Source organism: Lichenostomus cassidix, chromosome 8, assembly GCF_008360975.1.
Source record: "Lichenostomus cassidix isolate B80296 chromosome 8, HeHo_3.0, whole genome shotgun sequence".
Lineage (NCBI taxonomy): Eukaryota > Metazoa > Chordata > Aves > Passeriformes > Meliphagidae > Lichenostomus > Lichenostomus cassidix.
Window position 1 is genome coordinate 4,532,726 of NC_139489.1, and position 27,750 is coordinate 4,560,475.

A 27,750-nucleotide genomic window follows, 5' to 3' on the forward strand; every position below is an offset into this window, starting at 1 on the left:
CACAGCCCCCGGGTGCCGTTCCCGGTACACAGCCATTGCTGCCCAATTCCATGGATCCCACGCGACAGCAAGGTAAACCCAGCAGAGGAGGGTCGAGCGTTGATGTTTCTAATTAGCTGTTAATTTGGGACCCAGGGTGGCTGCCGTGCCGTGTAACAGCCCTGCTTTCCTCCCCAACAGGGCACCCTAACATGGGCGGCCCCATGCAAAGGATGAATCCTCCACGAGGGATGGGCCCCATGGGTCCTGGTCCACAGGTAAGCCCGGTGCCAAAGAGCATCCTCCAAACCGTCGGAACAACCTCCCGGGGCTCAGAGGGCTGGGAGTTCCCCCCCCACACCCTGTCCCCCCATTAGTGTTAATGCGTTTTGCATTAGTCTTGCATCTGGAAATCCCTCCTTTTAACATGAGTGAGGTCTTCAGAGCTCATTAAGGGTATTGCAGCCTCCCTCCTGCCCTTCTGTCAGAGGGGATGGCACTTAGCTCCACGCCAGAGCAGCCTTTGAGTGCATTACACTGCCTGCCTGGGAAACAGTTACGACCCTAACAGCAGGAAAGGGAAAGGAGGCTTACATTTGAAATTAATAAATAAAAAGAAATGGCAAAGATCCCTTTAGTAAGGGAATAAGGCTTTCCCCTGCGAGGTTCCCCTCCACCTGCCCCTCCTGCTGCCTGCTTGAGCTCTCTATTTCAGGAAAGGGGAGTAAACTCTTGAAATTAAGCAGATCTGGGTTAATATATGCTGTCGTTCCGTTGATTCACTTTATGGAGTGGCTTGTTGACTCACTCCTGTTTGTTCCTTCCACGAGACTTCAAAACCAGATTACCATATTTTGGTTGGAGGTTTATCCTCTCTGCATCGTCGCCTACATGGAGTTTGTAGCGCGAGGATCAGAGTCTGTCAAGAGACGAGCAATGCGCCGGAGTTTTGTTTTGTTTTTCCCCTGGAGACTGTTGAGATAAGCGAATGTTGTGTAAAGAGGGAGTTGTGTCATCTCTTCAGCACCAACCTGAGGGTGCTGCTCGGCCATCTCCATGGGCACCCAGCTCCATCCTAGGGCAGGGGACAAAAGCCCTGCGCGAGCATCGTTTCGCAGGCAAGCCTTCCCAATAGCGCTGCTGCTTGCTTAAAATCCTCCTTTCCTGGAGGATTACACCCAGGGGAATAAAAAAAAAAAGGCATTTGGTAGCATGGCTTGCCCGGGGGAGGCTGCTTCCCACTTCCAGAGCTCGCCGTGAAACTTGGAAGCGGCGAGCGCGCGCTGAGCGCCGCGTGGGATGGCAGCGGCTCCGGGAGCCGGCAGGAGTTGTGAAATGTTCAGGGCTTTATTTTTGACTCCACCGTTCCCTGTGTGTGTACATCGGGGAGAGGTTTTTTAGGAGGCAGCCTTTCCCTGGAGAAGCGCTGGGCTTCCCAATCTGGCACCCGCAGGCGCTGCCTCCCCGCAGCCATCCAGGAATCGGCGCCTGCGCAGGCAGCCACCAAAAATACCGACCCAGACCCGGCAGCCCCTCACACCTTGTGTGCCATGGGCTTGTTTGCCTTCAAGCTTTGCGTTGGGACCTTCCCAAACACCGCTCAAACGATTCCAGAGGGCTGCAGAACACCCAGCCAGGACATCCCGGCGTCCTGACAGCAGCTCCTTATTACACAGCAGTGATGAATCATCCCTTTCAGCTGATTGCTGCCGCCTTTTTCCCTTTAAGAGTCCCATTTGTAGCTCTGCAGAAGCCAGGATGGGGTTTGCCAGCGCCAGTATGAAGAGGGTTTGTAGCTCTGTGGGTTTTGGCGGTGCCTTGCCGGAGCCCAGCATCCAGGTCGCTCAGCACAGCTGCGTTCCCTCCCCACCCTCCCTGAGCATCTTTCAGCTGGCTTCGTTTTCCAGCCTTTCAGCTCCAATTAAAAATGCTGAGCCCTTTTTTTTTTTCTTTTTTTTAAACAAGGGGCTTGATGCTTCCATTCAGTGTAAATGGCTGAAATTTCAATCAATTAAGGGCTTGCTGGTAATTTGTTTGGGGAAAACCCTTTCCTGCCTCTTCAAAACAAACTTTGGTGGTGCCCTCAGCAGTGCATCATTTACTGGTGTATCTGTAAATCCAGGTAAAAATTGACAGCACTAAAGTATTGTACTTAAAATCCAGCTTGACACACTCCAAGGGGCTGTGGTGTAGGAAGTGACCAGCCATCCCTCCTCTTGCTCTAGTAGTTTTTTCTTTAAATGGCAGAAATACAGTCCAAAAAGATGCATTACAGGGAGGGAGGTGGGAGGGGAAGAGTGGCAGCGCGACCTAAATCCGGCTGCAAGTCGCCTGGAGGGCACAGGGAGCAAAGCACAGACCAAATGGAGCGCGGCATTCGGGGGATTCCTCTTCCTCCGCTGCCTTGGGCTTGGCTTTGTACTGGAGCTGGTTTTAGGAGATGAGGGATGCAGATCTGAGGCTCCCAGTCCCAGCTGGAGGCTAAGCCAGGGAGGAATAAGGCAGGAGAGGAGGCCCAGGGGGCTGCCTGCCCTTGCCCGCTCTGGGGGATGGAGCAGAGAGCTGGGGAGCAATAGAAAAACAAGCCTGGCTTGGTTTTCCCTGTTCCAGCAGTCACCCAGGGAGCAAGGAGTGCTCCATCTCAGGGGGAGTTCATGCAGCCTTTCCTCATGCTTACACTGCAGCAGGAACCTTCCAAGTGATGCCTTTTCTCCTCCTGCCCCTGTTTTCTCCTGCACAAAGGGAAAAACCCAAAAGGCTGTTGTTGGCGCTGGCGGCTGTGAACAGATTTGTCTCCTGGAGCTGGGAGGGGGATGTTTCCACAGAGAGCAGGGAGGGAGAATTTGGGGCTCAGCCTGGCTCCCATCCATATTCAGCTGCCTGGGTTTTTTTATAAACACAATTGCCTCTATGTTCACCATCATTAATTTTTTTTTAAAGCTCATTTTTGCACAAAGACCCACTTGGTTTTTTTGTTTGTTTATTGGCTTTTTTCCCCTTTCCCTTGTCTCTCTGGTGTCCCTTCCTGTCACGGTAGACTGACCCTTGGTTATCGTTGCAGAACTACGGCAGCGGCATGAGACCTCCACCCAACTCCCTAGGTCCTGGCATGCCTGGAATTAACATGTAAGGCAATCCCCGTGCTGGGAGGTTTGACCACTGGCTCGGGACTGTGTGGATAAAAACACAACATTTATTTTTTCCCCTGTTTAATTTTGTCCCCAGGGGGCCAGGCGCTGGCAGACCGTGGCCGAACCCCAGCAGTGCTAACTCAGTGAGTATCTCTGAGCAAGAGCAGGGTTGGTTGGGAAGTGTCTTGCACATGGGATTGTTCCCTCTTAGCCTCTTGCTTAGGCTGCTAGGATCCCCATCCTGGCCAGGCTGAGGGGGCAGTGGGGGTCTTGGCTGTGCCCTGCTGTGATCCTGATACGGGAGCTGAACCTGTCTCTCTTGTTCCTACAGATCCCATACTCTTCTTCATCACCTGGTACATACGTGGTGAGTCCTCCTGCCCTGTCTGTCTGTCCTTTCATCAGGAGTTCATGTGGTCTAGAGGGATAATCAGTGCCATGAGGGGTGATTGGGCTGGGCTAGGGGGTGTGGGAGTTGGGGGAAGTGTTTGAAACATACAAAGGTGAGTAATGCATGTGTTTGCACATCTGACATCAGTTTGTCTCCGCAGGGTCCGCCCGGCGGCGGTGGCCCTCCAGGGACACCCATCATGCCCAGTCCTGCAGGTATGAGCTCCCTGAGACTCCCCCCTCTCCAGGGCCAGCCCTCCCAGGCTCCTGCCTCTTCCCATGCCAGGAGACTATTGATAATGACCAATTTTTGTGGCATGTGGCTTTCTGGGAAGTGAGCAGCATGGGCTGCTTGGCTTCAGGATGGCATTTGGGGATGTTCCTACATCCCCCTATGGATTTGAATGCTGTAGGGCTCAGGAAGGTGAGGAACTACCTCCCCATGCTTCCCAGCCAGGAGTTGAATTATTTTTCACAGTTGAATTTCTGTGATTAAAAACTTTGTGGATCTTCATTAAATACAAATTAGCCAGAAAATGGTGGTAGTTAGAGGGAATTTTGGGTGATAAAATACAAAAGAATGAGTTCAAGTGGCATGAGTTTGTTTTAATTAAGAAATGAATTAATCACCCGACTTACTGGGCTTCACTGTTCCACAGATTCAACAAATTCAAGTGACAACATCTACACAATGATTAATCCAGTACCGCCCGCAGGCAGTCGATCGAATGTAAGTCTGCTTTCTAATAATTTACATATCAGATACCATAACAAATCATAATTAACTTCATCAGTTGAGAGTAAAGCAGTTTAATTGATTTCAGCCATTTGTTACAAAACAGAAATAAAACAAACCATCAAAAAGCGATTAACTCTTGGGCGACTTTGTTAATTTTTTATGCTTATTAAGAGAGCAGCGGTCCTGCTGCTCTGGCCAAGGTGCTGGGTTTTGTGGGATATGGGCAACCTTAAATCTTGTGGAATGCTGGTTGGAGAGAGCCTTCTGTGCTGCCATGGCTGTGGGTCTGCCATCCAGCTGAATTTTATAGATGAACCCACAGGACCATGAGCCCCCCAGCCTCAGGGGTGATAGAGCCCCAAGTTGTGCCAGAGAAGATTTAGATTGGATATTAGGAAGTTTTTTTTCACAGAAGGGCTTGTCAAGCATTGGAATGTGCTGCCCAGGGCAGTGGTGGAGTTGCCATCCCTGGGAGTGTCCAAGGAATGTGTGGCTCTGGCACTTGAGGACATGGTTCAGTGGTGGCACTGAGTTGACAGTTGGACTGGTGATCTCAAAGAACTTCTGCAGCCTTAACAATTCAATGAATCCCTCCTTGCCCTGCTCCAGAGGGATGGCTGGGGAGGGGACAGTCCCCAGGAGCCACCGTGGCAGCTGCTTGGGGTTTTGTGGCTGATTTTGGTTTTGTCACCCTTTTCTCCTGCAGTTCCCGATGGGCCCTGGCTCTGACGGCCCCATGGGCGGCATGGGTGGGATGGAGCCCCATCACATGAACGGATCATTAGGTGAGCCACAGTGGTCCTTCCTTCCCTGGGGACGCTCCCATCCTGGGCTCAGCCCCCAGTTGGCACCAGTACTCAAAGCAAAGCCTTTGGGTGGAAATCAGGGGGTGTGGGGAGCACGGGGCTGTGGCTGCAAGCCCAGTAAGGCTTTTCTCCTTTCTCTCCCCTCTGTGCAGGGTCAGGAGACATAGATGGACTTCCAAAAGTAAGTGGGGTTGCAGGGTGGGTGTGTGGGCTGTCCCCTTTCCTCAGCACTGGGGTGAGACATTCATGGGACACAGGGAATGTGTTCTGCCCCTGTGGCATTTCAGGGGGGCATGGGGACCTGCTCACCACCTCCCCTCCCCTCTCCCACAGAATTCTCCAAACAACATAAGTGGCATTAGCAATCCCCCGGGCACTCCAAGAGACGACGGGGAGCTGGGAGGCAACTTTCTCCATTCCTTCCAAAATGACAATGTGAGTGAGTGCCTGCCTGGGGACGGGGGAATGGTTCCCAAGGTGTCCTGGCACAGGGATGGGTGGGCTGGGCACAGGGGGGTGCATTTTGGAGCTGGGTTGTGCTGTGTGTGAGCTGCTCCAGGACAGGAAAGTGGGCAGGGAGAAAAAGGCCAGTGGGTGGAAGTTTGGGGTGCTTAGTGGGATGGAGGGGGGAGGAACTGCAGGATGGAGAGGAGCTGGAGCAGCCTGGCCAATTCAAGGCTCTGTGGGTGGCTGCAGACATCCCTCCTCCCTCTATTAGCAGCATATACACATGTGCATGTTAATTATTTGTTTTAAATTGCATCTCGCCCCATACTGTTCTGCTGATTTTCTTCCCAGAAAAGCAAGTTACAGCGTAGATTATGCCCTGATAAATTGGAGTCTCCAGCATATCCTCTCTTCCTGGTTTATTAGATCCAATTAGCTTGCTGTGTAGTTGTCATCAACCTCCTTTTGCATCCTCCCCTTCGATGTCCACCTGGTTTCTCACCGTGGCTCTGTCTCTCTTCCAGTATTCCCCCAGCATGACGATGAGTGTGTGATTTCCCTCCCCCTCCTCCTCTCCAGGATCAAGAGAGTCAGCTGCCGTTCGGAGGATCTCAACGAATTATGCAAGAAGAAGAAGAAGAAGAAGCTAGGTGTATGGGCAGGGACACGTGTGGCGGGGGCCAAAACCCCAGGTTTAGTTTCATGCAATAAAAAGGCTGAACTTTTTATTCCATAAAACATGAAGGACAAAACTTAAAATATTTCAAGACATGACAAGACCCTTCTTTGTGCAGAAGGGTTTATATATGTACATGACACTTCTTTTTGGAAACAAACGGAAGCCTCTAGCACCCAACTCCGATCTCTTTGCTTTGTTCTTTTAAATAAAGACAGAAACCGAACCTGTTGTATGTTTGTGCCGTGCGACACCAGGAAGCTAGTCTAGATATGAAATCATGTTGTCTCTGTTGTAGTCATTTTTTAAAATAAACTGGACAGTTTACAATGGTGGTTTTCGTTCAGAAGGCCTGTTTTTCTTTTTTTTGTTGTTGTTGTTTTTCTTTTTTTTTTTTTTTTGTTGGTTTATTTGTTTGTTTGTTTGTTTTGGGGGGTTTTTTTCCCTTCTATTTTTTGGGGGTTTTTTTGTTCGTTTGCAGCACAACGCTTCCTCCTCCAGTTAACAAGATCTGCTTTGGGGAAGAGACTCCACCACCTCGTTATAAACTTGTTAACGCAGGTGACCCCTTCTAGGATCACATCCTCGAATGAATCGTGATCTTGCTCTCTGTGACTGTGGCATGCACTGTGTTAGTCTTTCCCCCCCCTCTGAGTACAAGAAGAAATCTCTTGTCCCTCCCTTCCCCAGAGTCCTTCAGCTGGTTCACTGCAAAGATTGATTTTTTTAATAATTTTTTTTTTTTTTAATCCACTGAAAAAAAAAAAAGGGTTGATCTGACCTGGGACTTTGAAACTGTGATCTCCAGCTAACTTCGGGATTTTCTGGGGGTTTTATTTGCTTTGGGGGTATTTAGGGGGCAGGGGGGGTCTTTTCTTTAGAGATGTGCTCTTGTCAGGATTTCACTTACCTATGATTTGGAACTGGATGGAGATATTTTTTAAGGAATTCTTGTTGTTAAAATGTAACCTTGCTATTCTGTAGGCTCGCTCTGTAATAAGAAAATAAAAATTAATGGCAAGCATCGAAGGCCCTTCCTTCTGGTGGGAGAGGAAGGGACGAGCCAAGGCGGCGGGTTGGGATCTCTGTACATGACACTACCCTGTAGTTTGGTCTTTGTTTTTCTCCAGCTCCCATTTCTGCTCCATGTATATCATATTCTGTAAAATATTCTCTCCCTTGGATTTGACCTTTGTGCGGATTATTGAAAGCATTGTATCTTGTTTCAGTGTTTTTTCTTACCTTGTAGTCTGGTTCGAAAATTACCGAGAGGGGAAAAAAAAAATAATTATTATACATTGTAGTTTGTGTACGATATTTGTTGATAATGTTTTATTAAAGGGATGTCTTTTTTCCGCACCCCTTCATTGAAATGTTTTCGGGGGACATTTGGCTTGTTTTTATTATTCTGAATGCAAGACACGAGATGACAAAACTTCTCTTTTTTTAGTGTGTAATACGAATTTTTTTTTTTTTAATGTTTGCCTTCTTTTTCCTAGGCATTTTCATTGTGCTTTACCTGTAGAAAGTCAGGAGGGAGGGAGGGGCGGGTGGGATGGGGGATCTGAGGGTGTCAGTCTCATAGTTACAGTCAGGTTTGTATTTTCCAAGTAACTGAATACAGATTTGTTGCATTGCATACCCAGGGGCTCCCCAAGGGGTCAGTTTTTTACCTTTTCCACTTTACATCTTGTTCAGGTTTTGGGGTTTTTTTCCCTTTTTGTTTTTTTTTAATTTTTCTTTTTTGTTCTGACGTGAGGAAATGAAAGGACCGGTTCTAATGTATTTTAAAATGAATAGCTAAATTATTGTCTTCATTGGTATGGGATGGTTTTTTGAATGAAACAGTTCCCCCCCTTCTCCCCCCTCCCCCTGATGTAATAAATATCAACATAAACATTTGATTTTGGTGCTCTGCAGTTTGTTCCTGGTGTTTGCTGCCAGACCCAGGGCGGGAATTGGGTATTTTTTTCCAACCTTTCTTGAGGACCAAACCCCAGATTTGGGGTGCAGGAGCAGAGGTGATGCAGAGCTGAGAAGGTGGCATTTTAGGGGGCTGGCTGAGGCTGAGAATTCAAAATCCCAAAGGGATTTGGCTGCAGTTGAGGACCTGTGGGAGGTTTAACCATGCCTGCTTGTTTCTTGAATATTTTTTTAAAGCATTATGAAAATTTAGCCTAGAAAATGGTCAGTGGTGTCTGCACTGGGCTGAAGATGTGCTTGCTGGACCCTTGCCCTCCCCACACCCAGCCCACCAGGCTGAAGGCAGAAGGGGGATGTTTTAGGGGCTAAACAGGGAATTTTTTTTGTACACTTCCCCAGGCTTTGCTCATTAGAGTTTGGAGGAATTGGGATGCCAGTGTGGCAAGGAAGGCTGCAGCAGCTCCTGGGACAGGAGCTAGGTCCTGCTACCTCCCATTGCTGGAGAATCCTGCACTGCTAGGAGGTAAGAGAGACGAAGGCATGAGTGTTATTTTTAAATATGGCAATACTGGGCTGGCAATAGGGTCTATGACCTCCTCCTTGGGCAAGAGCTGCAGTGCTGGGTGTGTGTGTGCACCAGTGTAGCAACAAACTCAGCTCCAGGAGCTACTGGGGATGGAGAAACACAGGCAACCAAACCTGGTTCCCCAGTGGGCAGCATCAGAGGCTGCTGCAGCACTTGGGGAAAGATTGGGAATTTTTATGCCTTTGGATGGGTGGTTGCAAATGCCAGGTGCCTGAAACGCTCCCAGGAGCTGCTGTGTGAGACTTGTTCTCTACCTTTGACTAGTCGGGGCAGGACGTGGCTGGCTGTGAGCTCTCTCCCTCCTTGTGGGAATGTTCAGGCGTGGGCTGCAGGTTCAGGGGGCTGTGGGGCCATCCTGGAGCTCTGCCACTCCTGGGGAATGTTCCCACCTGGCACCAGCACCCACAGCCACGTCACTGCTGGAATTCCAGCAGCGAGCGCCGCGTGCTTGTGGATGCTCACGGAGCAGAAGGGCTGGGGGGAAATGCTGGGTTTGGGAACCACCATGGTGCCTGCAGAGCCCATCAGCAGAGGAGCAGGGTGTGTTTGCACTCTTTGCTTCCAGGGTAATGCCATAGATGTCCATGTGCAGGGCCCACAGCCATGTGGGTTTTTGTCCAGGCAATCATGTCCCCCTGTGATTTGCAGAAAGTAGAGTGTGAACATTGTCCATCACTTGGATTCATGACCCCAAGGGGTTGAGGCTGAGAGGAAATCCTGCCCTTCCAGACCCCTGGGGCCATCCCTGCCTATCCAAGCCCTGCTCAGCTGCCCAGAGCAGCAGGCTCCTGCACTGCTGCCTGTTGTGTTTTTATTGCAGGGCAGAGAAAAGTCCTTCCTGTTGGTTCTTAAGGGTTACAGGCTGGTATTATTAAATATCGCCATGAAACTGCCAAGTTCCCTCCTCGGAACGTCTCCTGAGCCCAGCCTCAGGGATAATTGTCTCCCCCATTAGTTTTCATTAAATTAAATGCAGGAGGAGGATCTGAACGACCAGGGGCTCCAGGCTGAGCACGGTGTGTACTTGCTGGCATGATGTGTGCAGCCTGTGGAGCTGGATTTTGCAGTGGGAGCCGTTCAGGGGAAGGGAGGGTGGAGTGGTGGAGAGCTCTCCTGTGGGCAGGCAGGCTCCTCTGCCTCATCCTCCCAGGCTCCTGCCACCCCATTCTTGCATGTTCTGCTTCCCTGGCTGCCATTCATGAAAAGTTAATGCCTGGCCCTGGGTCCGTGCTGAGGTAACGCCATTCGTCTGCTGACGATTCTTTATAACTTATTGATGCCAACCCAGATGTGCTTCTGTGACCCATTGTTGGGCTCCCCATCCCAGCTCCCTCAGCTGGGCCAATTCCAGCAGGTCACCCTGGAGTTACTGGGAGAGCTGAGCCCTGCACTGAGTGCTTGGGAAGCACAGCAGGACACCATGGATAGGTGCTAGGGGCTGCCTGGTTCATGGACCACGAGGAGCCAACCTGAGGAGCCATGCCACGTGCCAAGCTGGGAGCTCCACTGTCTCCCACCTTGAACTCCCTCCAGGCCCTCAGAGCAGCATTCCCTGCATGAGGATCAGCTGCTCCATCCAGCAACACACACATACCTCTTCCTCCTGGCCTTTGGTAAGAACGGCTGTGCCTGAGCAAAGCAGGGACATGGCCTCACTTTCTTGTGTGTGATCCACTCAAATCCAGTGGCTTCCTGATGCCTCACACAACCCCATAACCCTCGTTTTCTTGCTGACAATCCAAAGAGAGCAAACTCTTTGCTCTGCTCATCCCTCCTTGTGCTCGTGCTTTGTCTCAGCTCAGTTTGGACACAGCAGAATTCCAGCTTCCCTCAGTCTCTCCTCATCTCTGTCTGCCCTGACAGAGATGTCTTTGTTGAGAGGTAAAAGCAGCTGAAGGGACTCTGCTTCTTTTCCACACAGACCATCCCCACAAATTCCCACATCTATTTGAAGGACATGAGGTGTTTCACCTCCACACAACCCCTCCCCACCACAACTGCTCTTCCTTCCACCAGGCTTCCTCAGGGAAATTCTCTCCTCAGGAATGCTATCGGGCAGCTGGCTGCCCTACAGGGCTTCCTCCCTAGGACGGGTAATGACCCGAAGCTGGAAGAGCGAGGGGATGTCAAGCAGGGTCCATGTGACACAGCAGGGAGGCAACAGCCGGAGAAAGAAACACCCACTGTGTGCGACAGGCTCCACAGAGCACGGCTGTGTTAAAATGTATTCCCAAACACCTGGGTGCAAATCACAGACCTGAATAGATTTACTCCAATGAGCTGAATTAGGCATCCCTCGAGCAGGCAGGATTAACATGATGCAGAGAAACGCAACACTTATGAGGTTGTTTCTCTTTCAAGCACTTCCCCTAGCTAAGGGGGGATTTGTTAATTTAACTTGCAGCCACTGCATCCAAATTTACGGGGTGCAACTGTTGATCTCAAAACGTGAGGGGTGAATGTTCCTGAGTGGAGCTGCCTGATGGACTGGGACTGGAACACAACTGGGGTGTTCATCCAGATGGCCAGAGATCACAAAGCACAGACCAACCTCTGACACAAGACACTGAAGTGAGATGAATTTCTTGGAAATATGCTCTTCCACACCTTAAAATAGCGCAGGCTGTCCTCTTCCTTCCCATGTGCTGGAGGGTATCAGAACTGCAAAACATTCTACATTTGGCTGCAGCTAATTTAGCTTTCATTTTACAAAACCCACACTAATCCCCCCATGTTAAAAAGAATATGCTTCCTGCTCAGTTAACTCTGTGTGGCAGGAAGAAATTCTTCCTTTGTATTTTTAGCAGCAAATACCAGCTACAGGCACCAAAGTTTCCCGCTACATTCTACACCACTTTCCCCAAATGCACAGGTCTCTTCATCCAGGATTGGGGGATAAAAGGACTGTGGTTCTACAGATCCAACAAAGCAATCTCTCCGATTAAGTGCTTTGGGAACTAAGCACAGGGCAGCACGAAGCATCCCACAGCAGCCAGGAGTAAAACAAAGTCAAAGCCAGGCAGAATGAAAAAGGCTTGTGGCTCAGGCTTTCCCCTTGAAGCTTTTTAAGTCTCTTCTGCATTCAGAGGGACTCAAAGCAACCTCAGGAATAGGTTTGAGTCTGGCTCTGTGCAGAAGCACACTGAGAACAGAGCCTGCGCAGAGGAATAATGACTGGCTTATGTTCTTCCCAGGCAATGGAGGAAGAGTGCAGGAGGATGCATCTGATGACTTCTCTAACCCAAATCCAGAGGTGAGCCCCTAAAATGAAAGAATTTCTTCATGCACTATTTAGTTTAAAAAAATTTTTACTTTCAGTAATAATATAATTTATTTTTTAAAGTAAATTAATCCACCTTTCTTTAATTATATGACAGTTCTGGCAAAGAGAAGCAGCAGGTACAGTTGGTGAAGTATTTTCATTTGAGCTGAATTTCACACAGTTCCATGCAGATACAGTGCCAGAAACTTCTTGAATGTGTCTGGCTGAAAGCCAGAAATTCCAGCGGGCTTCTGCAGAGAAAAAGACACGGATGCTCAGTTTGCAGTGAAGTGATTAATGTAGACAAACAACGGCTTTAAACATGCTTGAATAAGACTTTCAGGCATGGCAGCTTCCAAACTGTGCTCTCCCTCCCCAGAAGGGTTTGTGTGGGGGTGTCAATCTCAGATGGCAGAAATCCTTTGCCCATCAGTGAGATGCCCTCCCAGTATAACCAGTACTGGCAGCCCTGTGCTCTATTTACTCCTCAGCAAGGCTGACAATTGCATGCAAGCTCCCTTCATCAGAGTTGGTTTTAAACAAGCACATTATGAGATGGTGAATTACAGCTGGGGAGATCTGTATGTAGGAGTTCATGTTAAGCCTGGCATGCAGAACATCAGCACTACAAATACTCAGGAACTGGACGTCAGAAATACCTGCTCAGGTAAAAATGAGGCCAATGCCCACTTTGGGTCCCTCCAGCTGGTTTAAAACCTGCTGCAGCTCTGTGCCAGCTCTCAAACCCCAGCCAAGGTGAAAGGGCAGCATTTCCAGGACCATTTCCCAAGTTTTCCTTACCGTAACAACTCTCTTCTTGACTTCTGGAACACACTGGGCTTTCTCATACAGGTTCTGATCAGAGTCAATCCAGACCAGATTTTTCACACCATCGTTAGAGACGAGGTCTGTTGTATTTAACTGGAACACCATGAACTGGAAGAGCTGGCCATCTGTGCCAACACTCTGCACCACTACTGGTTGCTCCAAAACCTTGGGATCATTCTAGGAAAAGAAGGGGCATGTGGGGGAGAATGTTTCAAAAACTAGTTACAACAGAAATTGCATGAGTACTTGCTGATTCTGCATCTTTGGATTGGTTTAAAGCCAAGATTTTAATAAATATATTGTTACCTTGCCCAGAAAATTACTCTAGTCAAACAAGTTCTGAATGTAGATTTTGTATTTTAATTAAAATTCCTCCTTCAGCCACTAATGAAGTGTCAATTTACATACTGAGCTGTGGGATGGGTTAGACTTTTACAGCTGAACTTACTCCCTGGTTCCTGCCCATGCCACCCCAGTGCATGTTAGACACGCTTGCTGCCAAGCAGTGAATTCCTGGATTTCTGAAGGTTGGGTTTTGACCTCTGGGCTGAGAAGCTTGGAGGTGAAAACTACTGTAAGGGGATTTCAGGTTTCTCTCCACTGACTGCAACACCAGAGGGAGAAGAGAGGCCCAGCAGCAGCCTCCCATACATACCCCGTGGAGTGCCTTGGCCTTGGCCAGAGCGTTGCCAAAAGCAAACATCAGCATTTTAGCACGGAGCTGTTCTGGTCTGAACCTGTCGGTGCGAACGTTGGCCGACTCCAGGAAGAACAGGGTGTGAGGATGAGAGTAGGGATAACCATCTTTGAAACCTAAAGGGCACATAATCATGTCAGAAACCACTCAGGAAGACACTACGCAGCCAAGGTTTTCTCCTATCATCTTCAGGAACTGTTCAAGTAGTTTGCTGGGGTTTAAGTTCTTCTCCTCAGTCCTGCTTAGGCAACAACATACTCACCACAGGTCTGGAGCCCTTGCACTTCAAACCTGTGCCCATTCCTCTGTCCCCTCATTCCCACACACTCCCTACTCTCAGCTGCCTCCCAGAAGGACAAGGACTCCAGGTTAGCCTGAACACTGACAGATAATTGTCATCAACATTGGCCTGTGCATTACCTGTGTCATTGAGCTCTTTGTACACATTCACCTCCTGAAGATCAATTGTAGGTGCAATGGGATAGAAGGTTTCCAGAACATGCTCTTTGGTGGCCAGTATGTCCTCTTTGGAGCCTACTGGTGGTATTGGTGTCATAGAGTTCATGAGTATTCCACTCAGACCACGGACCTGAAGGAGGATGGATTCTGGGGAGGGAAATTAGGCTACAGTCAAACACTGGTGAAATAACATCAGGGAAAGATGAACACTTCCTTTTGCAAGTCTGTTCTGCAAGGCTTACTCTTTCCCTGTCACCTCCAAACCCATCTTAAATAGTAGCTCAGCTGTAGGTTCTTCTTCTAAAATGCCAATGTTAGATGCTAGGGTTAAGTTCTTAACTAACCATCCTTAGAAAAACAACAGCTCTGATTTAGGACACAAGAAAATAAACAATCAGGTCTCAGACACTGGTTCCCTTCTCCCACCATCTCGTCAATATTGCCTAACACCTAATAATCTCCTCAGGGACAGCACCCTGCCATCATCCAAGGCTGCTCATGCCAATGGCACTATTTAAATCAGAAAGAATTACCTGGTTCCAGAAACTGTTTCATTTTCTCCAAGCCCTCAGCCTTAAAGCCAGGAGCTTTGCTATCCTTCTTATCTTACAGAGCTAAATGCTTCCACCACAGCAACAACTGACCTCTTTCCCACGTTGCTGCTATCCTGCAGTTTCTAGCCAACATCCTTTTACTCAGAGAAGGATACTTCCCAGACATTAATCGGCATATATGTATCAAGTTTTCAAACAACACCGGGCTGCAAAATAAGAAGAAAAACAGTTACATAAAAATGAGATCATAATAGCAGGCAAATGCTTCTGGGGCACAAATGCTGTAAAATTACTGTATGCAAAATATATAATGGCATAACACTCCCAAACAGTTAACACAGATTGCAGATTGGTATCACACACACCAGTCCTGTTTCAAATTGGCAGAGGTAATGCTTACAATTTTTATTTTAAAAATTGGTACTCTGCATCAGCTAGAAGTAGATCTTGTGTTGAAACAGAGACATTGGCCTGGAAGAAGCTTTCATGTAGCATAGTGTTTATGTCAGTGCTACTGTCAATATTCAGAATTGGGTTTTATTTGTTGCTTTGGTTGTTCTTTTTATTTGACAATCTGACGCAGAGAGTCTTGCACAGCACACCCTCTTTCCACAGCAGAGCTGTATATGAGTTTTCTCTGTAGCGTTTAAAACCTCCCCTACAGCTGAGGACTTACCAATATTGTTCCCTCCTGGGAGCAACCTCTGTGGTGTCCCAGAGCCGCGCGTGGGACACTGCGTGTTTCGCCCTCTCCTCGAGCTCCTGGAGCCCGAGTGCAGGGTTATCCACAATGCCCTGCACGGCTGGGGGCAAACCTTCCACCAGCTTCGTCTTGGTGAGCCACTGCGCCTGCCGCACTCCTGGAAAGGAAACCCAACGCGATATATCACCGGTGACAGAGGGGATCCTCAAAGCCCCCTTCCAGCCCAAACCACTCTACGGTGTGTTACCCAGGCTGCCTGGCAGCTCGTGGGGCCGGGCAGGCTCTGCACAGCCCGTGTTTTATACTCTGTGCGAGGAGAACCCTTGGCAGGTGGAGCAGGGTTGTGCTCGGGCAGGAAGGGCAGCGCTGAGGGGCAGCGCGGGGTGTGTGTACCTTCCAGCATGCGGACACCCTGATGGCAGATGTAGCACCCGCGCTCCTTGTACAGCGGCATCTCCTCGTAGCGCGGCCCCGGCGAGTGCCAGGGGTCGCGCCAGCCGCGGTCCCAGGGCGGGAAGCGCGGCCGGGCCAGGCCGGGCACGTAGTGCAGCCGTCCGGCATACGTGATGGTGTCCAGCTCCACCTGCTCCCGCACCGGCCGCCGCTCCACCATCTCCGCCAGCACGTCCGGCGGCGGCCCGCGCACGGTCCAGGGCGTGCGCGGCAGCGGCGCGCGGCGGTGGGGCCGGCCAGCGCGGGTGGTGATGCCGCGGGTGAAGCCCCGCGCCGCCGCCCCCGCCCGCCTCAGCGCCATCGGCCCCGCCGCCATCGCCGCCATCCTCCTCCTCCTCCTCAGCGCCCGCCCGCCGCCATCTTGGCGAGCGCTCTTCCCCCACCGTCACCCCGCTGACTGACGGCGGCGGCGGCCAATGGCGGGCAGGCGCGCCCCGCGGTAAGGGAGGGTCGGCAAATTGCCTGGCGGGTTAGGGCAGGCGCTGGGTTGGTGAGTGGGGAGGTGGGCGGGCAGAGGCGCCTCCTCGCCCTTGGGGCGGGGGGGCACTTGAGGAACCGTCCCTGGGCAGGAGGCGCGGGGTAGCACAGTGTCCTGGGCCGGGCCGGGCCGCTGTGCCCCGGGCTGGCCTGCCCGAGCCCCCGGGCGCGCACAGTAAGTGCTCAAAACTCCGTAAATCTGCGCAGCCCCGGTGTCCCGGACCCACCCGCGGCCAGGTCGGGTTACCTCCCGCTCGCAGCCCGCGGATGCTCCGGGCGCGGTGGGAAGCCGGAGCAGTCGCCTTTAGTTCTCTCTTCCGTTCCCCACCCCCCTCCTTAAAATAAGTGTATTTCTGTTACAGGGCTGAAGGTTAGTTAATTAATTGACCTTGACAATGAAGCTGCTGGAAGCGCTAAACGTTCGCTTCCTCTGCTTGGTCACCCGTGGCTTCATAATTTCCTGTGGGCCGCTTTGTGCTCGAGGGATACAAACGCAAGGGACGGGAACACACGGACAGCAAGCGTCGGGAACAGCGTTAGCCCGGCCGATGTGTAAAAACAGCATCCCTGCGAGGTCTGTGGCTCGATTTTGGCCTGAGTTCAATGGGTACAGGTCGCTCGGAAGCAGATGGAGCAAGGAGTAAAATCCTGTGCTTCTTGCTCTCCCCTGTCTGTGTTTAAAGCCATATTCAATGGCCATAACCAAGGTGGTTGTTCGCCTGAGTTTTTGTCCTGTTTGCCTCAAGTCTCCTGGCTCTAAACGCTGCTTTGAGCTCGCTGCCCTACCCTGTTCCAAAGCTGCACAGAACTCAGGCCACAGCTGCAGGCTGGGTTTGTCACCCATTGTCCTGGTGGCTGGGTTTGTCACCCCTTATCCTGGACCAAGCAGCAGATTTTTATGATGTTTCTGCTGCGGGTGACCAAGCTGCTCTTTTGTAGGAAATCACCACGGCAGACTGAGCAGGATTAAAGGGTGTAGCTTTGGCTGGGTAGCCAGGAGGGCTGGGGAGGAAGGTCTCAGGCTGAACTAAGGCTCTGCTGCCAGATCTGGCATTCCTGCACCAGGCAGTGCACAGGCATTGAGCACTGGAGCAAAAATGAGGTGTTGCAGGCGCAGATCAGCTCCAGATTTTCAGTTTGATACACGTGCGAGATGCTCGAGAGAGATTTTCTCAGTCCTCCCAAAACACCCAGCTGATGAGCACATGCCGCTCTTCATCGTGCTGGGTTTGATGAGGGCTTGTGTTTTGCAGGCAATGAGTGACAACGAGCAGGACTGGCTGGCTCTGAGGCCCCAGGAACCTTCTCCATCCCAGTGCTGTGGCAGCGGCTGCAAGCCCTGCATCTACGATGTGTACGAGAAGGAGCTTGCACAGTGGGAGAGAGCCAAAGCAATGCAAGACAAAAGCCTTCTCATGGGAAAGAAGGAGCAGGTCGATTTATCTTCATTGCATTCTGGTGCCTGTGCTTTGATCGTACTTGTTTGGGTGTGGGGTTGTGGTGATGGGTGAGGGATGCAGGGATTAATTCAAGTGGTGCCTTAAGAGATGGCTGTAAATGTAATTCCCCAAACTCAGCCTTCACCCTCCCCCTTGGCCGCTCTCTCCCTGCTGTAATGTGATTTTCCAAGTGTAGAGTTCTCCCTGGTGTCGCATTACAGCCCTGGCTCTGCAGCTTCTCTCCGAGTTTCCTTGGAGAAGCTTTGTTTTTCCTCACCTTTTTTCATCTTTTCCTGATTTTTAGACTCGTATTTTGAAGCTGAAAAAAGCTGCGTTGTGTAGTGGAGCAGTTGTCTTCAGAGTGTAATTTTTAAGCCTGTCAATGCCCTTTTACATGAGATTAACTATGCGGGGTCAAGCAAAAAAGATCAGCTGAAACAACTGACAATATTTTCTGTTCACTGTGGCCATCAGCAGGTTGCAAAGTTGCCCCCAAAGCAGCGCTTGGCTCTTTTAGCAGAATTATTTCTGTTTCTTTCCAGACATGAGAAAATGATTGCAGTGAGTCATAACAGGATGACCTTGCTGTAAGGTGTAAAAAAAATGCAATTTAAAAAGGTGGTGGTGGGGCGAAATGCAAGATCCCAAAGTGCACGCTGCAGAACATGGTAATGAATCAGCAGAGAGCTGAAATTTGCGCCGGGCCTCGGTGTTTAATACACGTCCTGAGTATCTCTGGCACTAAATTAGCACGCACGTTTACTTCCAGAGAAAAATGAAATCATAAAAGACACCATCTAACCAAGTAATTATTTATTGTTGTTCTTGCAGAGCAGTAATTCAGAGCTGAATCCAGATACATTCACTGCATTCAGCGTGAGCTCGGTGGAGCAGCTGACAGAGGACACCTACCAGTACAAATTTGAATTACCGGGAAATAGCAGCCTGCGATTGAGTTTAGGACAACATATCGTGTTAAGGTATTGTTCTCTGTGCTAGTTAAACAGTCTGCATTATGTAACCTAACATGTAGGGTTTTGTCAATAGACAAAGGCTTCATAGCAGGCAAATCATGATTTCTGTACCTCCACAATGACACAGATGAAAGAGCTCGTGAGCTCACTGGCTCTACTAATTCTATGGTAAAAGCTGTAGTTTTCTTCAGCATTATCCTTGCGTTGGTGGGTCAGAAAGAGCTAGGTGTGATTAAGAAAATCCATTTGCAGAAAGAAAGACTTAAAGAATAGGCATTACCACAGATGATTTACTCCAGCATGTTGGAATGAAGACAATGAGCTGCACTTGCCTCAGAGCTCAGTATTTTAGGCCCTATATCTTGGGGTAACTCAGCACCCTAGTATCCAGGCACTGCCTGACTGATTTCGAGCAAAAAAACTGTGTAGTTTGTTGCTTGCCAGAAAGAGGCCACTTGGGGAAAGTTTCTGTCTCTCAGCCATCTGTGGTGATCATTGCCAGATAGAGAAAGTCCTGTTAGGATGCTATTGATGTGCATCTGTTGACGTCCCTGGTACGTTCAGGGCTGGTGTGTGCAGCTGGCTCTGCTCACAGCACATGCTCCTCCCTCCAGCCCTGGCTCATCACACAGCACAGAAAAAGGTTTGGTCAGTTCAATCAATTCCCGTGATCAGTAGTAAAGAGCAGGGTGGATAATTCTACAGACATGGAAGACTTACAGGAAAACGCAGTCTATACTGACAAGGCCTGAGGTCAAGGCTGTGTCTTGGCTTTTCTTTTTTGATTACCAGATGCTGACTGGATGCAGAAAGTGACCCCAGCTCAAAAGGAACAGCAAACTTAACCATGGAAATGTTTTCTCTCCCCTTTGCCACTCTTGCATGTTCTCAGAAAATCCCTTTCAGGGGTGTGTCAGGAGCTGGATGTGGTACAGCTGAGGCCACCACTGGGAAAACAAAAGGTGCTGTTAACCATTATGTTTCCCCTGGATTTTTACCTCTGGAAGGGAAATGTTTTGTACCTGTGCACAGGCTGGGCCACTGCAAGGAGGACCTGCTGCCTGCCCTGTCTCCTAGAGAGCTGTAAGAGCTCCCAAATGACCCAAGTCATAGGGGGTTCCTGTTTCTCTTCTCAGAGGAGTGGTGAATGGTTTGGAGGTCCAGAGAGCCTATACTCCGATTAGCCCTGGGAATGCAGAAGGTTACTTTGAAGTTCTAATTAAAGTAAGTATGCCTGGACAATATGGTTTAGATTCTAAGGTGTTTTCTGTAGGAACCAAGCATGATGTCAGTGCTGCAAGTGAGACTCTCAAATCCTTCATGGACTGTTTCTCTGTTGTTTTGAAGCAGTTGTGCTTTGCTGATAAAAATTGCAGTTTTCCCCACAAAACTGACAGCAGAAGTTTACACACAAGTGCTTTGCAGCAGAAGCCCTGGGAGCACCTGGGAGAGCCCTGTGGGTGGAAAGAGGTGTCCATTTCACTTCCCTCATTTCATTTTGCTTTTTCAGGCTCTGTTTGAAATTGCACTCTGCTGTCAGCTCAGCTGAGCCAGTGATTTTGGGAAGTGTTTGCCCTGATTCTCCTCACCTGTATTTTACTTGAAAAACACCCCTCTGTTAGTGGGCAGCTATTCCTGGTGTGCTGATGGGGCTCTGGAGCTGCAGTCTGAGAGGGACACAGAGGTGTCCCATGGGCACAGGGTGCATCTATCAGGGTGGCAGAGCCCATTTTGGACAAGTGTCCTGGCCTTTCTGGAGACAACCACAAAATGCTGGTTGAGTTCAAATGGATTTTAGGAGATTTGGCTGGAAATTTGTCTCCTGTAAGTCTTCAGGGCACTCATAAGTGATTATTTTGTGTAGCAAATATTGACTTGAACATTTTTCCAATACTGCATCTGTATGTTACTAGTCATTCCTTAGGGCAGGCACAGACTTCAGTAAAGGTGTGAAATTCAGAGTGCTGGGTATCCCAGGTGGCTTGCAGAGAAGGGCCACTTGTCCTCTGCCTGTCTGCCAGGATTTCATGTTTCTGGGGTTTATTATGCATTGTGTGTTCGAACACAAGCCCTGCTCTTTAGAAAAGTGAACAGCTTCTCTAGGACACCTGTGGGAGGGTCATTTCCCCATTCTTGTGGCAATTGGTGTGTGGTAGGGGAGAGAAATGTTGCATTTGAGTTGCATTAATAGGATACATTCACAGGATGACTGTGAAATTTCATGTATAGCGGCTCATTACTCACAGGTTTTGCATTTCAATAATAATAGTAATGATTGTAATGATAACTTTCCTTTATATAGAACCTTTCATCCCAAAAAGAGCTATAGTTATTCTCTGGCAGTGACAAAAGAGGTTGGTAACACCCAGTGTAAAGCAGCCATTTTTATAACTCACTCTGTAGGTTGTGGTATATTTCACACTATTGAGGCAATTTTGGAAAGTAGTATATTATTATTACTATGCAATCCAAGCACTGTTCAAACCCTTCTGTCTCCTGTTATTACAGCATTGCATTTGTGATACTACAGTTAAGAGTGAGGGAGTTGCCATTTACAGAGCATAACCCTCTTTTTGAGTGATTTTATAATGTTAGGGTTTCTCTCCATGTAAAATGGGGTGTGGAAGTTTTCCCCCAGGAGATAATTTTTTTTTCTTTTTATTTAGAAAAACTCACTTTAAACCCATTCAATCACTTCTCATTTCAATTTTTTTGGAAATAATTTTGGTGAAAGAAGGATTGTTTTAGTTTCCATTATCCAGTCCTTTGGGAATATGCAGTAAGTGGGCCTTACTTTTCTGCTCATGCCTTGGGTTTACAGATCTATTTGAAGAAGGGAAGTATAAAATTTGCTTCTTTGATGCAAGTGCACACTCTTTGCATGAGATTTAACACCTGCCCCAGAGCCCTCTGAACATAAAATGATTCTGACAGTAACTCATAGCCCGGATGTGTGTGTGATTTACCTTTTGAATGTAACAACTGGTGCTGATACTTCCTAATATTTCAGGTTTATGTGCAGGGCTAGGAGGGGAGGAGCATCTGTGTTCTTTCTTAGCTCACACTGCTTGCAAGCACAAGCTCCCTCACTCGCTTTTTCTGAGCTGCTTTGTGGTTCACCAATTTTGTTTGACTGCAGTGCAGCTTGGTGGCCAGCCAAGGCACTGGGGTGTGGAGCCAGGCTTCTCTCCAATGCCTGTTCAGGAAATACCCCCAAATACACTTCTTTTGTGTGGAGTTGCCAAAGGCTTGTATCACATCCCATCTTTTGACCTCTTGTTGTGTTGCTCTTCCCCAGGTGGTTCCTTGTGAGACCCATTGTGTGCTGCAGCTTTGGGCTTTTCTGCTCTTGCTGCTTGGGCCACTCCTGGTTCTCTGGCCATTTCCCAGACTGTGGCTGCTCTTTTGCTCATGTCTGTTCTCTTTAAACATCCAGTGGGCATACCTTTAGGGCATGGATGGCAACAAGACTGCTTGGATGAGCCCTTCAATTTCCAGCCTCTCCTCCCTTCTCTGTTTCCAGCAAGCACTGACCCTCTCTCATCAGTCATGAGTGAGATCAGCATTCCTGCAGGCAACAGCCTGGATAATGTTGTTTGTGCCTGGTAGAAAATAAGGCAGGTTTTTTTTTTTTTTCTCGTGTTTTTCTTCCATGGGGCCAACATTAACGTATTCCTTTGGAAATGTGGAGGCATCCGTCAGCATCCTGATGATCTGTTCTGGAAACAAGAGTTTTACAAATGAAAAACCTGACTTTGGGTCACTAATTGTATCAGCACAGCATCTGAGAGATTGAAATAAAGCAAGAGCTGTGCAGTGTTTGTATAACTAACAGTACCCAGAGGGCATTTCTAGACCCCATACCCTGAGATTTGGAAAACACTTGAAGACCTGCACTGTGCTTTGCATTCAAGACACTCTTCTCTGTGTGCTTTGTAAGCAAGAACTCTGATAAGCTTTTTCCAGTTTTGGAAATTCAGGCTGCATGAGAGGGGATTGTGTTTACATTATAGTCAAGCTGGAGTGGTTCCAATATGATTTAATTTAAATGTCTTTGTTTTGGGTATAACTTTGAGTTATTTTTCAAACAGAAAGATCTTTCTTTCTCTTTTAAACACACGAAATGGTTTTTTGTCCCCTTTTCGCTTAAGTGTAGATAACTTTATAATCGACTTTAGGCTGGGAAACTTTCCAATGGAGTATAATTATTGTTTTCTTTTGTGCACTGTTTTTTATTAGTGCTATGAAGCTGGGCTAATGTCACAGTACATAAAAACATGGAAAAGAGGAGATGTGGTCTTTTGGCGTGGGCCGTTTGGAGGGTTCCCATATCAACGTAATAAGGTTAGTTCCCTAAGAGACATAGGATGCTTCAGCCTGTGGCAGCTAGCTTTGTTCAATACTCTGAAGGGAAGACATCAATTTGATTGCTGTTTTCATGATTATTTTAGAGACTTCCTGGGTTACTGTGCAGTGTGACAGCATTAGCAGTGAGTTGGAGCACCTTCTTGAACTGCAGAATATTTAAGAGGGAAGAGGAGGTGGATAGGAGGTAGGAATATATTAGCAAGGCTCTGTGTTCATTTGCATTAGAAGTTCCTGATGTGCCTAACAAGAGGAACTTTCTTTGCACCAGCAATGAGTGTGGATGGGTTTTTGCCTGATTTGATCCACATCAATGTGTTGTGACTGAGCACAAGCGAAGGGGAGGTGTTAATCTTCTCCTCTCCTGGGTATTCCCTGAGCTGTTGAGGTGTCAGGTCGCTCCCCAAACACTGATCCCACCTGCCAATACCAGGCTGGCTGCAGGGAAAGGCAGATCTGGTTTCACGGGGAGGATTCTCTCACACACTAATTCAGTTACTTCATTCTGACCTTTCAAATGAGGAGCAAATTTGAAACACTGGTCATTAAGATCACAAAGCATTTTGGGGTTTTTGGTGGATTTGTTTCTGGTTTGTTTTTTTCCCCCAACAAAATAAGTAAAATCTGAGTGGCCAAGCTCTATGCAGAGCAGTTGGGTCCTGCTTCCTGACGTACTCTCCCTGCTGGTTTAGGCTGCTGTTTCCTTCTCAAGAGCTTCCAGATAATGGTTTGGCAAAGAACATAGCAGTCTTACCTAGAAGTGGCAAAATGTACTGGAGAATTGTGTCTGAAACATGATTTAACTGAAATCAAGGCCAAAGTTAGGATAAATTATTATATTTGAGTAAAATCCAGTTTTGTTAGATTTGATGTGTAAATCCTTTAAGTGCTATCTGTAATCCTTTGCAGAAAAATACATTCTGAGTTTTGGATTTACCAATTCGTAACCTTCTGATGTGTTGTTTCTCCAGAGATCCTTTACCAGTGTGGCAGCAAGAGGAGCTGACCATGAGCACAGCCACTTCCAGGCACCACAGCTCATTCCAAATTCTCTGTTTTGTTGTTAGCATGGAGAACTCCTCATGCTGGCCTCTGGCACTGGCCTTGCACCAATGATTCCCATCCTCCGGTCCATAACAGATGATGAAGAGGATGAAACCTTTGTAACTCTTGTTGGCTGCTTCCCTACCTTTGAGAAAATTTATTTGAAGCCTCTTCTGCAGGATCTGGCACGGTACTGGAACATCAGAATATTTTATGTCCTAAGTCAGGTAAATAAATGGATATGAAGTGTGTTTGTGTGAGGGTTCTGTGTGCTGGATGGGCCTCTGCCTCCTCCACTTTTCCAAAGGCTTGATCTTAATTCTTTCCCAGTCATCCAGCCTAATTTGTGATCCAGTAGGTGCTGTTCTTAAATCTGCTGCATGTACTCACACTGCTGCTAGTCTGGAGAATTTCAGGGAAGTGCCCATCACTGTTTGTCCCTCTCTGCCTCCCTGGAAGCTGTTCTTTTGGGATGGACCTGCTGTTCATAGTCACTGTTGATTATTCCCTCCCATTTCAGGCAGTTGTTGCTGCACCTAAACAGCAGATAAACATTTTTTTTTTTTCCTAATACCAGTGCCTTAATCTGTCCTTATCCTCCATTCATTGCTCATTGCTAGAGCTCTCTTCTGGTGTGCTAGCACCAACTTCCCAGCAATTATTTTTCCTTGCTGACCCATTTTTAAACTTCTAAAAGTTGTTTCCCCCTCTGTAAAATTACTTTTTTTGCCACATTGATGGGATGAGGGCATACCTCTCAGTGGTCTTACATTTTGAGCAGTCTTTTTCATTTCCATTTGGTCCCAAAGTTGCCTGTGCTCTGCATGGATTTGGTGGTTAAAAATTATTTCCGTCAGAAATGAGGATTCATTGCAGGGAGGATATAGAAAGAATTATTTATGCTAAGGGAATGAATCCCATTGCATTTTTAGTTTCTCAGATGAATCATTTTTTTGTATCTCTCACAGTGGAACTGCCTCATACATTCTGTTCCACACGTGGCCTCGGCAAGATGAGATTTGGTAGAGGGAAAAGTGCTGGTGGCTTGGGCACCCCTTTGGTGGCTTGGGCACCCCTTTGGCTGCTCTGTAGGAGCATAGCCATAATTGGCTCTGGTGACATGGCTTAAATACCCTTTTCAGAGTGTTTAAACTCTTTTGAGTGCTGTCTCAAGAGCATGAGGAGGTCTTGAAATTCAATCAGCGAAGGGCAAGAAACCCACCTGACCCCTGTCAACACTGTCTGCCCCTCCTCTCTCCCTTTCTCCTCCTCCCTTAGCAGGCTTGTGGTAGTCCAAGGCTGGCTCATGCATGCTCCCTCTTGGGATTATGTATCTGTCTGTATTTCATTGTGCTGCCTGTCAGCACCACATCTGAGCACCTTCTGCTCCTGATTAATTGCAGCAGGGGGAGTCCCCGCTGGATCCAACACCATGGGATCTGACACTTCTCATGGGATCAGAGCTGTGTTTGGAGCAGGGTTTTGGTCAAGGGAGATTGGGACTGGAAGAGGCTTGGGAATGGGAGAGGCAATAGAGAGGAATAGATTTGGGGCTTGGGAATAGGAAAGGTACACTGGGAGATGGTTCTCCATGGAGAAGGTTCTGCAGCATTTATTAGTGCTGGTTACACTCTGGTTTTGTTCAGTCCCCTATGAATGAGTGGCCACATTCCATGTCAGGGAAAGATTTCATCTGAGCTTGGGAAGAGGAATGCAGCTCTCAGGAAGGGTCAGTATCACCCACATGGTGTCACAAGAGTGAAAATTATCCTGTACACTGTGAGGGGAGGAGGAAGATTGGGTTCTGAGCAATCAGTTGTCCTTTTTAGTGTCACACATGGCAAACCTTCTATGTTTCCAGGAAACTTCACTGGAAAAACTTCCTTGGAGCTACCAGGAAAACACATACACTGGTCGTCTCAATGAAGACTTGATGAAGACAATAGTAAATTCTTGTCGAAGAAGACCATTTGTATTGATCTGTGGCTCTTCTGCATTCAATGAAGATATGAGTAGATACTTGAAAGCTGCAGGAATTGAAGAAAATTCCTGTTTTGTCTTTTAGCAGGATATTCCTGACAGGAGGAACTTTAGGCTGAGCCTTGGGTGTCCTTGTTCCTTTGCAGACATTGCATAAAATGGTCCTGCTCAGAAGACTGAGCTCCTTGGAGCAACTATGTGTCTCCAGTATGATCATTACTCTTGAGTGTTTTAAGGAATGGGTGCTACATGGTGTGCCACCCACACCTCAGGGACCAGCGTGATAATTTTAATGGAAGTCTTGAAGTGCAATTTTAAGAGAGATCTCCTAAGGGGGTACTAAAAAGCATCCATGAACACAGCTCTGCTGTAGTATGAAGATTGGTGACTTGCTTTGCAATCTGTGTTTTTCAGCAGTGGTGTTGTGCCCTGTTAGGTGTCCAGAGGAGAGATTTAATTCTCAGGGATCCTTGCCAGGCCAAGGGAACAGCAGAGAATGGATCATGTAGGTTCTGTCATGTGCAGGGTGATGTCAGGCAAGTCCCTTCAACCTCACTGTGCCTCAGTTGCTCCACTGTACACTAACAAGGAGAAGGTGCCACTGATTTCTAAAAACAGCCTTTCTAACCATATATGGAAAAACTATCCATAAAGATGGAATTATATGTTATGCCCAGTGAGGATTTGGGCAGGCTGAGCTTCTGCCCTGGCACAGCCTGTGTTACCTACCCTGTGCTAAACCCTTGAAATGCTACCTAGGGAGACAAAAAGCCCATCCTAAAACTGGGAGAATGTGGCTGGGTTGTAGCTGCTGCCTGTCAGAGAGGGTGGATATTTGCTTTCTGTGTCCCCTAAGTGTTGTATCACAGCCCTGGCTCATTAAATTGAACCTCTTTTCAAATAAACAGCTGTTTGGTGTTGTCACAGGACTCTCCCAGGTGCCTGAGGAGGTTCTCTAAGCATACAGGAACACTACCTGAAGAGTGAAAGTTGTGTGGGATCTGCTGGGGTGCTTCCCTGTGGGACAGGGAGCAGAGCCAGGGACCTGCCTCGGGCATGACAACCTGGCACAGCACCCAGTCTGGGCACTTGGTCCTCTTCCTCCTTTTTTAGTCCAAAAATACTGCTGCTTTTCTTCTGAGGTATCTGCTGTCCACTCTTTTACCTTCTTAGATCGCCGTGTTTGCTATCTACACCTGGAAATACAACTTTTCTGCACACCTTGGGTTTTTCTTTCATTCCCAAATCCATCCCATGTTTGGGTTTTCCAGGCTGTGTCTGATGATTACCTCATTATCATTCATGCTGCTTTTGTACCTGTGTCTACTGCCACACCTTACACAAAGGAGATGTAGTCTGTTACACAAAAAACACAGTGTGCACTGAAGTGCTGCCGTGATTCACACATTTGGGAGGGAGTGTAAGTTCCCTTTGCACCGCTGAGATTTGTCTCCAGTTACCAAATGCCTGGAATTAATCAAGTGTAGCTGCAGCTTTTACGTTAACTTTCTAGGAGAAGGGGCTGGTAAGAAAGCCATCTTCCTGACCTAAAATAGGGTTCTGGAATAGGTTTCAATGCAGAGAGATCCATGGTCATTCCATGGCAAGGTCTCATCACCAGTTCAAGCTGTGCTTCAGCCACCCTCAATCACTGTGTAGTGAAGGTGCCTCTTTACAGCACAGGCTGATAAAATAATGAGATGCTTTCTCCAGTTGCTCTCCCTACTTCTGCCTTAGCTAGGAACATGGAGAAAATATTTTTGTCAGATATTAAGTATTTGAAAACCTTACTTCTATACCTCTTGCTTTAAATATTCTGCCTTTTTGAGATTTTGCTA

The 27,750-nt window shown here is 48.1% G+C and overlaps 3 protein-coding genes across 13 annotated transcripts in view; 2 read left to right on the plus strand and 1 right to left on the minus strand.

Annotated features, from left to right (window-relative positions):
• Positions 1–7,527, plus strand: part of SSBP3 (single stranded DNA binding protein 3) — a 54,778-nt gene extending 47,251 nt beyond the window's left edge. For 2 of the 3 annotated variants that reach the window (XM_085067522.1, XM_085067523.1), the window contains 11 exons: positions 6–72; positions 181–257; positions 3,041–3,105; positions 3,205–3,253; positions 3,442–3,477; positions 3,662–3,716; positions 4,160–4,230; positions 4,946–5,024; positions 5,198–5,226; positions 5,379–5,480; positions 6,017–7,527. In XM_085067522.1, the coding sequence (XP_084923648.1) occupies positions 6–72; positions 181–257; positions 3,041–3,105; positions 3,205–3,253; positions 3,442–3,477; positions 3,662–3,716; positions 4,160–4,230; positions 4,946–5,024; positions 5,198–5,226; positions 5,379–5,480; positions 6,017–6,046 (660 nt within the window). In that variant the 3' untranslated portion in view covers positions 6,047–7,527. The remainder of the gene's footprint in view (positions 1–5; positions 73–180; positions 258–3,040; positions 3,106–3,204; positions 3,254–3,441; positions 3,478–3,661; positions 3,717–4,159; positions 4,231–4,945; positions 5,025–5,197; positions 5,227–5,378; positions 5,481–6,016) is intronic. The other variant, XM_085067524.1, reaches the window with a different exon arrangement.
• Positions 7,528–11,967: 4,440 nt separating this feature from the next.
• On the minus strand, positions 11,968–15,958 carry MRPL37 (mitochondrial ribosomal protein L37). Its single transcript, XM_085067526.1, has 7 exons — positions 15,574–15,958; positions 15,154–15,337; positions 14,568–14,683; positions 13,885–14,070; positions 13,423–13,580; positions 12,741–12,944; positions 11,968–12,190 (listed from the first exon to the last, which is right to left on the minus strand). The coding sequence occupies exons 1-7, from the start codon at positions 15,956–15,958 to the stop codon at positions 12,113–12,115; spliced, it is 1,311 nt and encodes a 436-aa protein (XP_084923652.1). The 3' UTR covers positions 11,968–12,112.
• CYB5RL (cytochrome b5 reductase like) lies at positions 15,930–26,817 on the plus strand. 9 transcript variants are annotated; one of them, XM_085067532.1, is made up of 8 exons: positions 15,990–16,072; positions 16,594–16,684; positions 17,364–17,543; positions 18,381–18,529; positions 19,660–19,747; positions 22,763–22,867; positions 23,956–24,159; positions 25,794–26,817. In XM_085067532.1, the coding sequence occupies exons 3-8, from the start codon at positions 17,367–17,369 to the stop codon at positions 25,995–25,997; spliced, it is 927 nt and encodes a 308-aa protein (XP_084923658.1). In that variant the 5' UTR covers positions 15,990–16,072; positions 16,594–16,684; positions 17,364–17,366; the 3' UTR covers positions 25,998–26,817. The 9 variants fall into 9 exon arrangements, with proteins under 9 accessions (XP_084923659.1, XP_084923658.1, XP_084923655.1 ...); XM_085067527.1 differs by lacking the exon at positions 15,990–16,072 and adding an exon at positions 16,205–16,285 and having other exon boundaries at positions 16,594–16,750; XM_085067530.1 differs by lacking the exon at positions 15,990–16,072 and adding an exon at positions 16,205–16,285.
• Positions 26,818–27,750: the final 933 nt, after the last annotated feature.

Bases quoted from the DNA above. Each gene is read 5' to 3' on its own strand.
- CYB5RL (XM_085067527.1), top strand. The intron at 18,530-19,659 runs GTATTGTTCTCT...TTCTCTTCTCAG, and splicing joins GGACAACATATCGTGTTAAG to AGGAGTGGTGAATGGTTTGG. The intron at 24,160-25,793 runs GTAAATAAATGG...CTATGTTTCCAG, and splicing joins TATTTTATGTCCTAAGTCAG to GAAACTTCACTGGAAAAACT.
- MRPL37 (XM_085067526.1), bottom strand. From the start codon at position 15,958: ATGGCGGCGATGGCGGCGGGGCCGATGGCGCTGAGGCGGGCGGGGGCG. The intron at 13,581-13,884 runs GTAATGCACAGG...TGTGCCCTTTAG, and splicing joins CAAAGAGCTCAATGACACAG to GTTTCAAAGATGGTTATCCC. The intron at 12,945-13,422 runs GTATGTATGGGA...TTCTTTTCCTAG, and splicing joins AGGCCAAGGCACTCCACGGG to AATGATCCCAAGGTTTTGGA.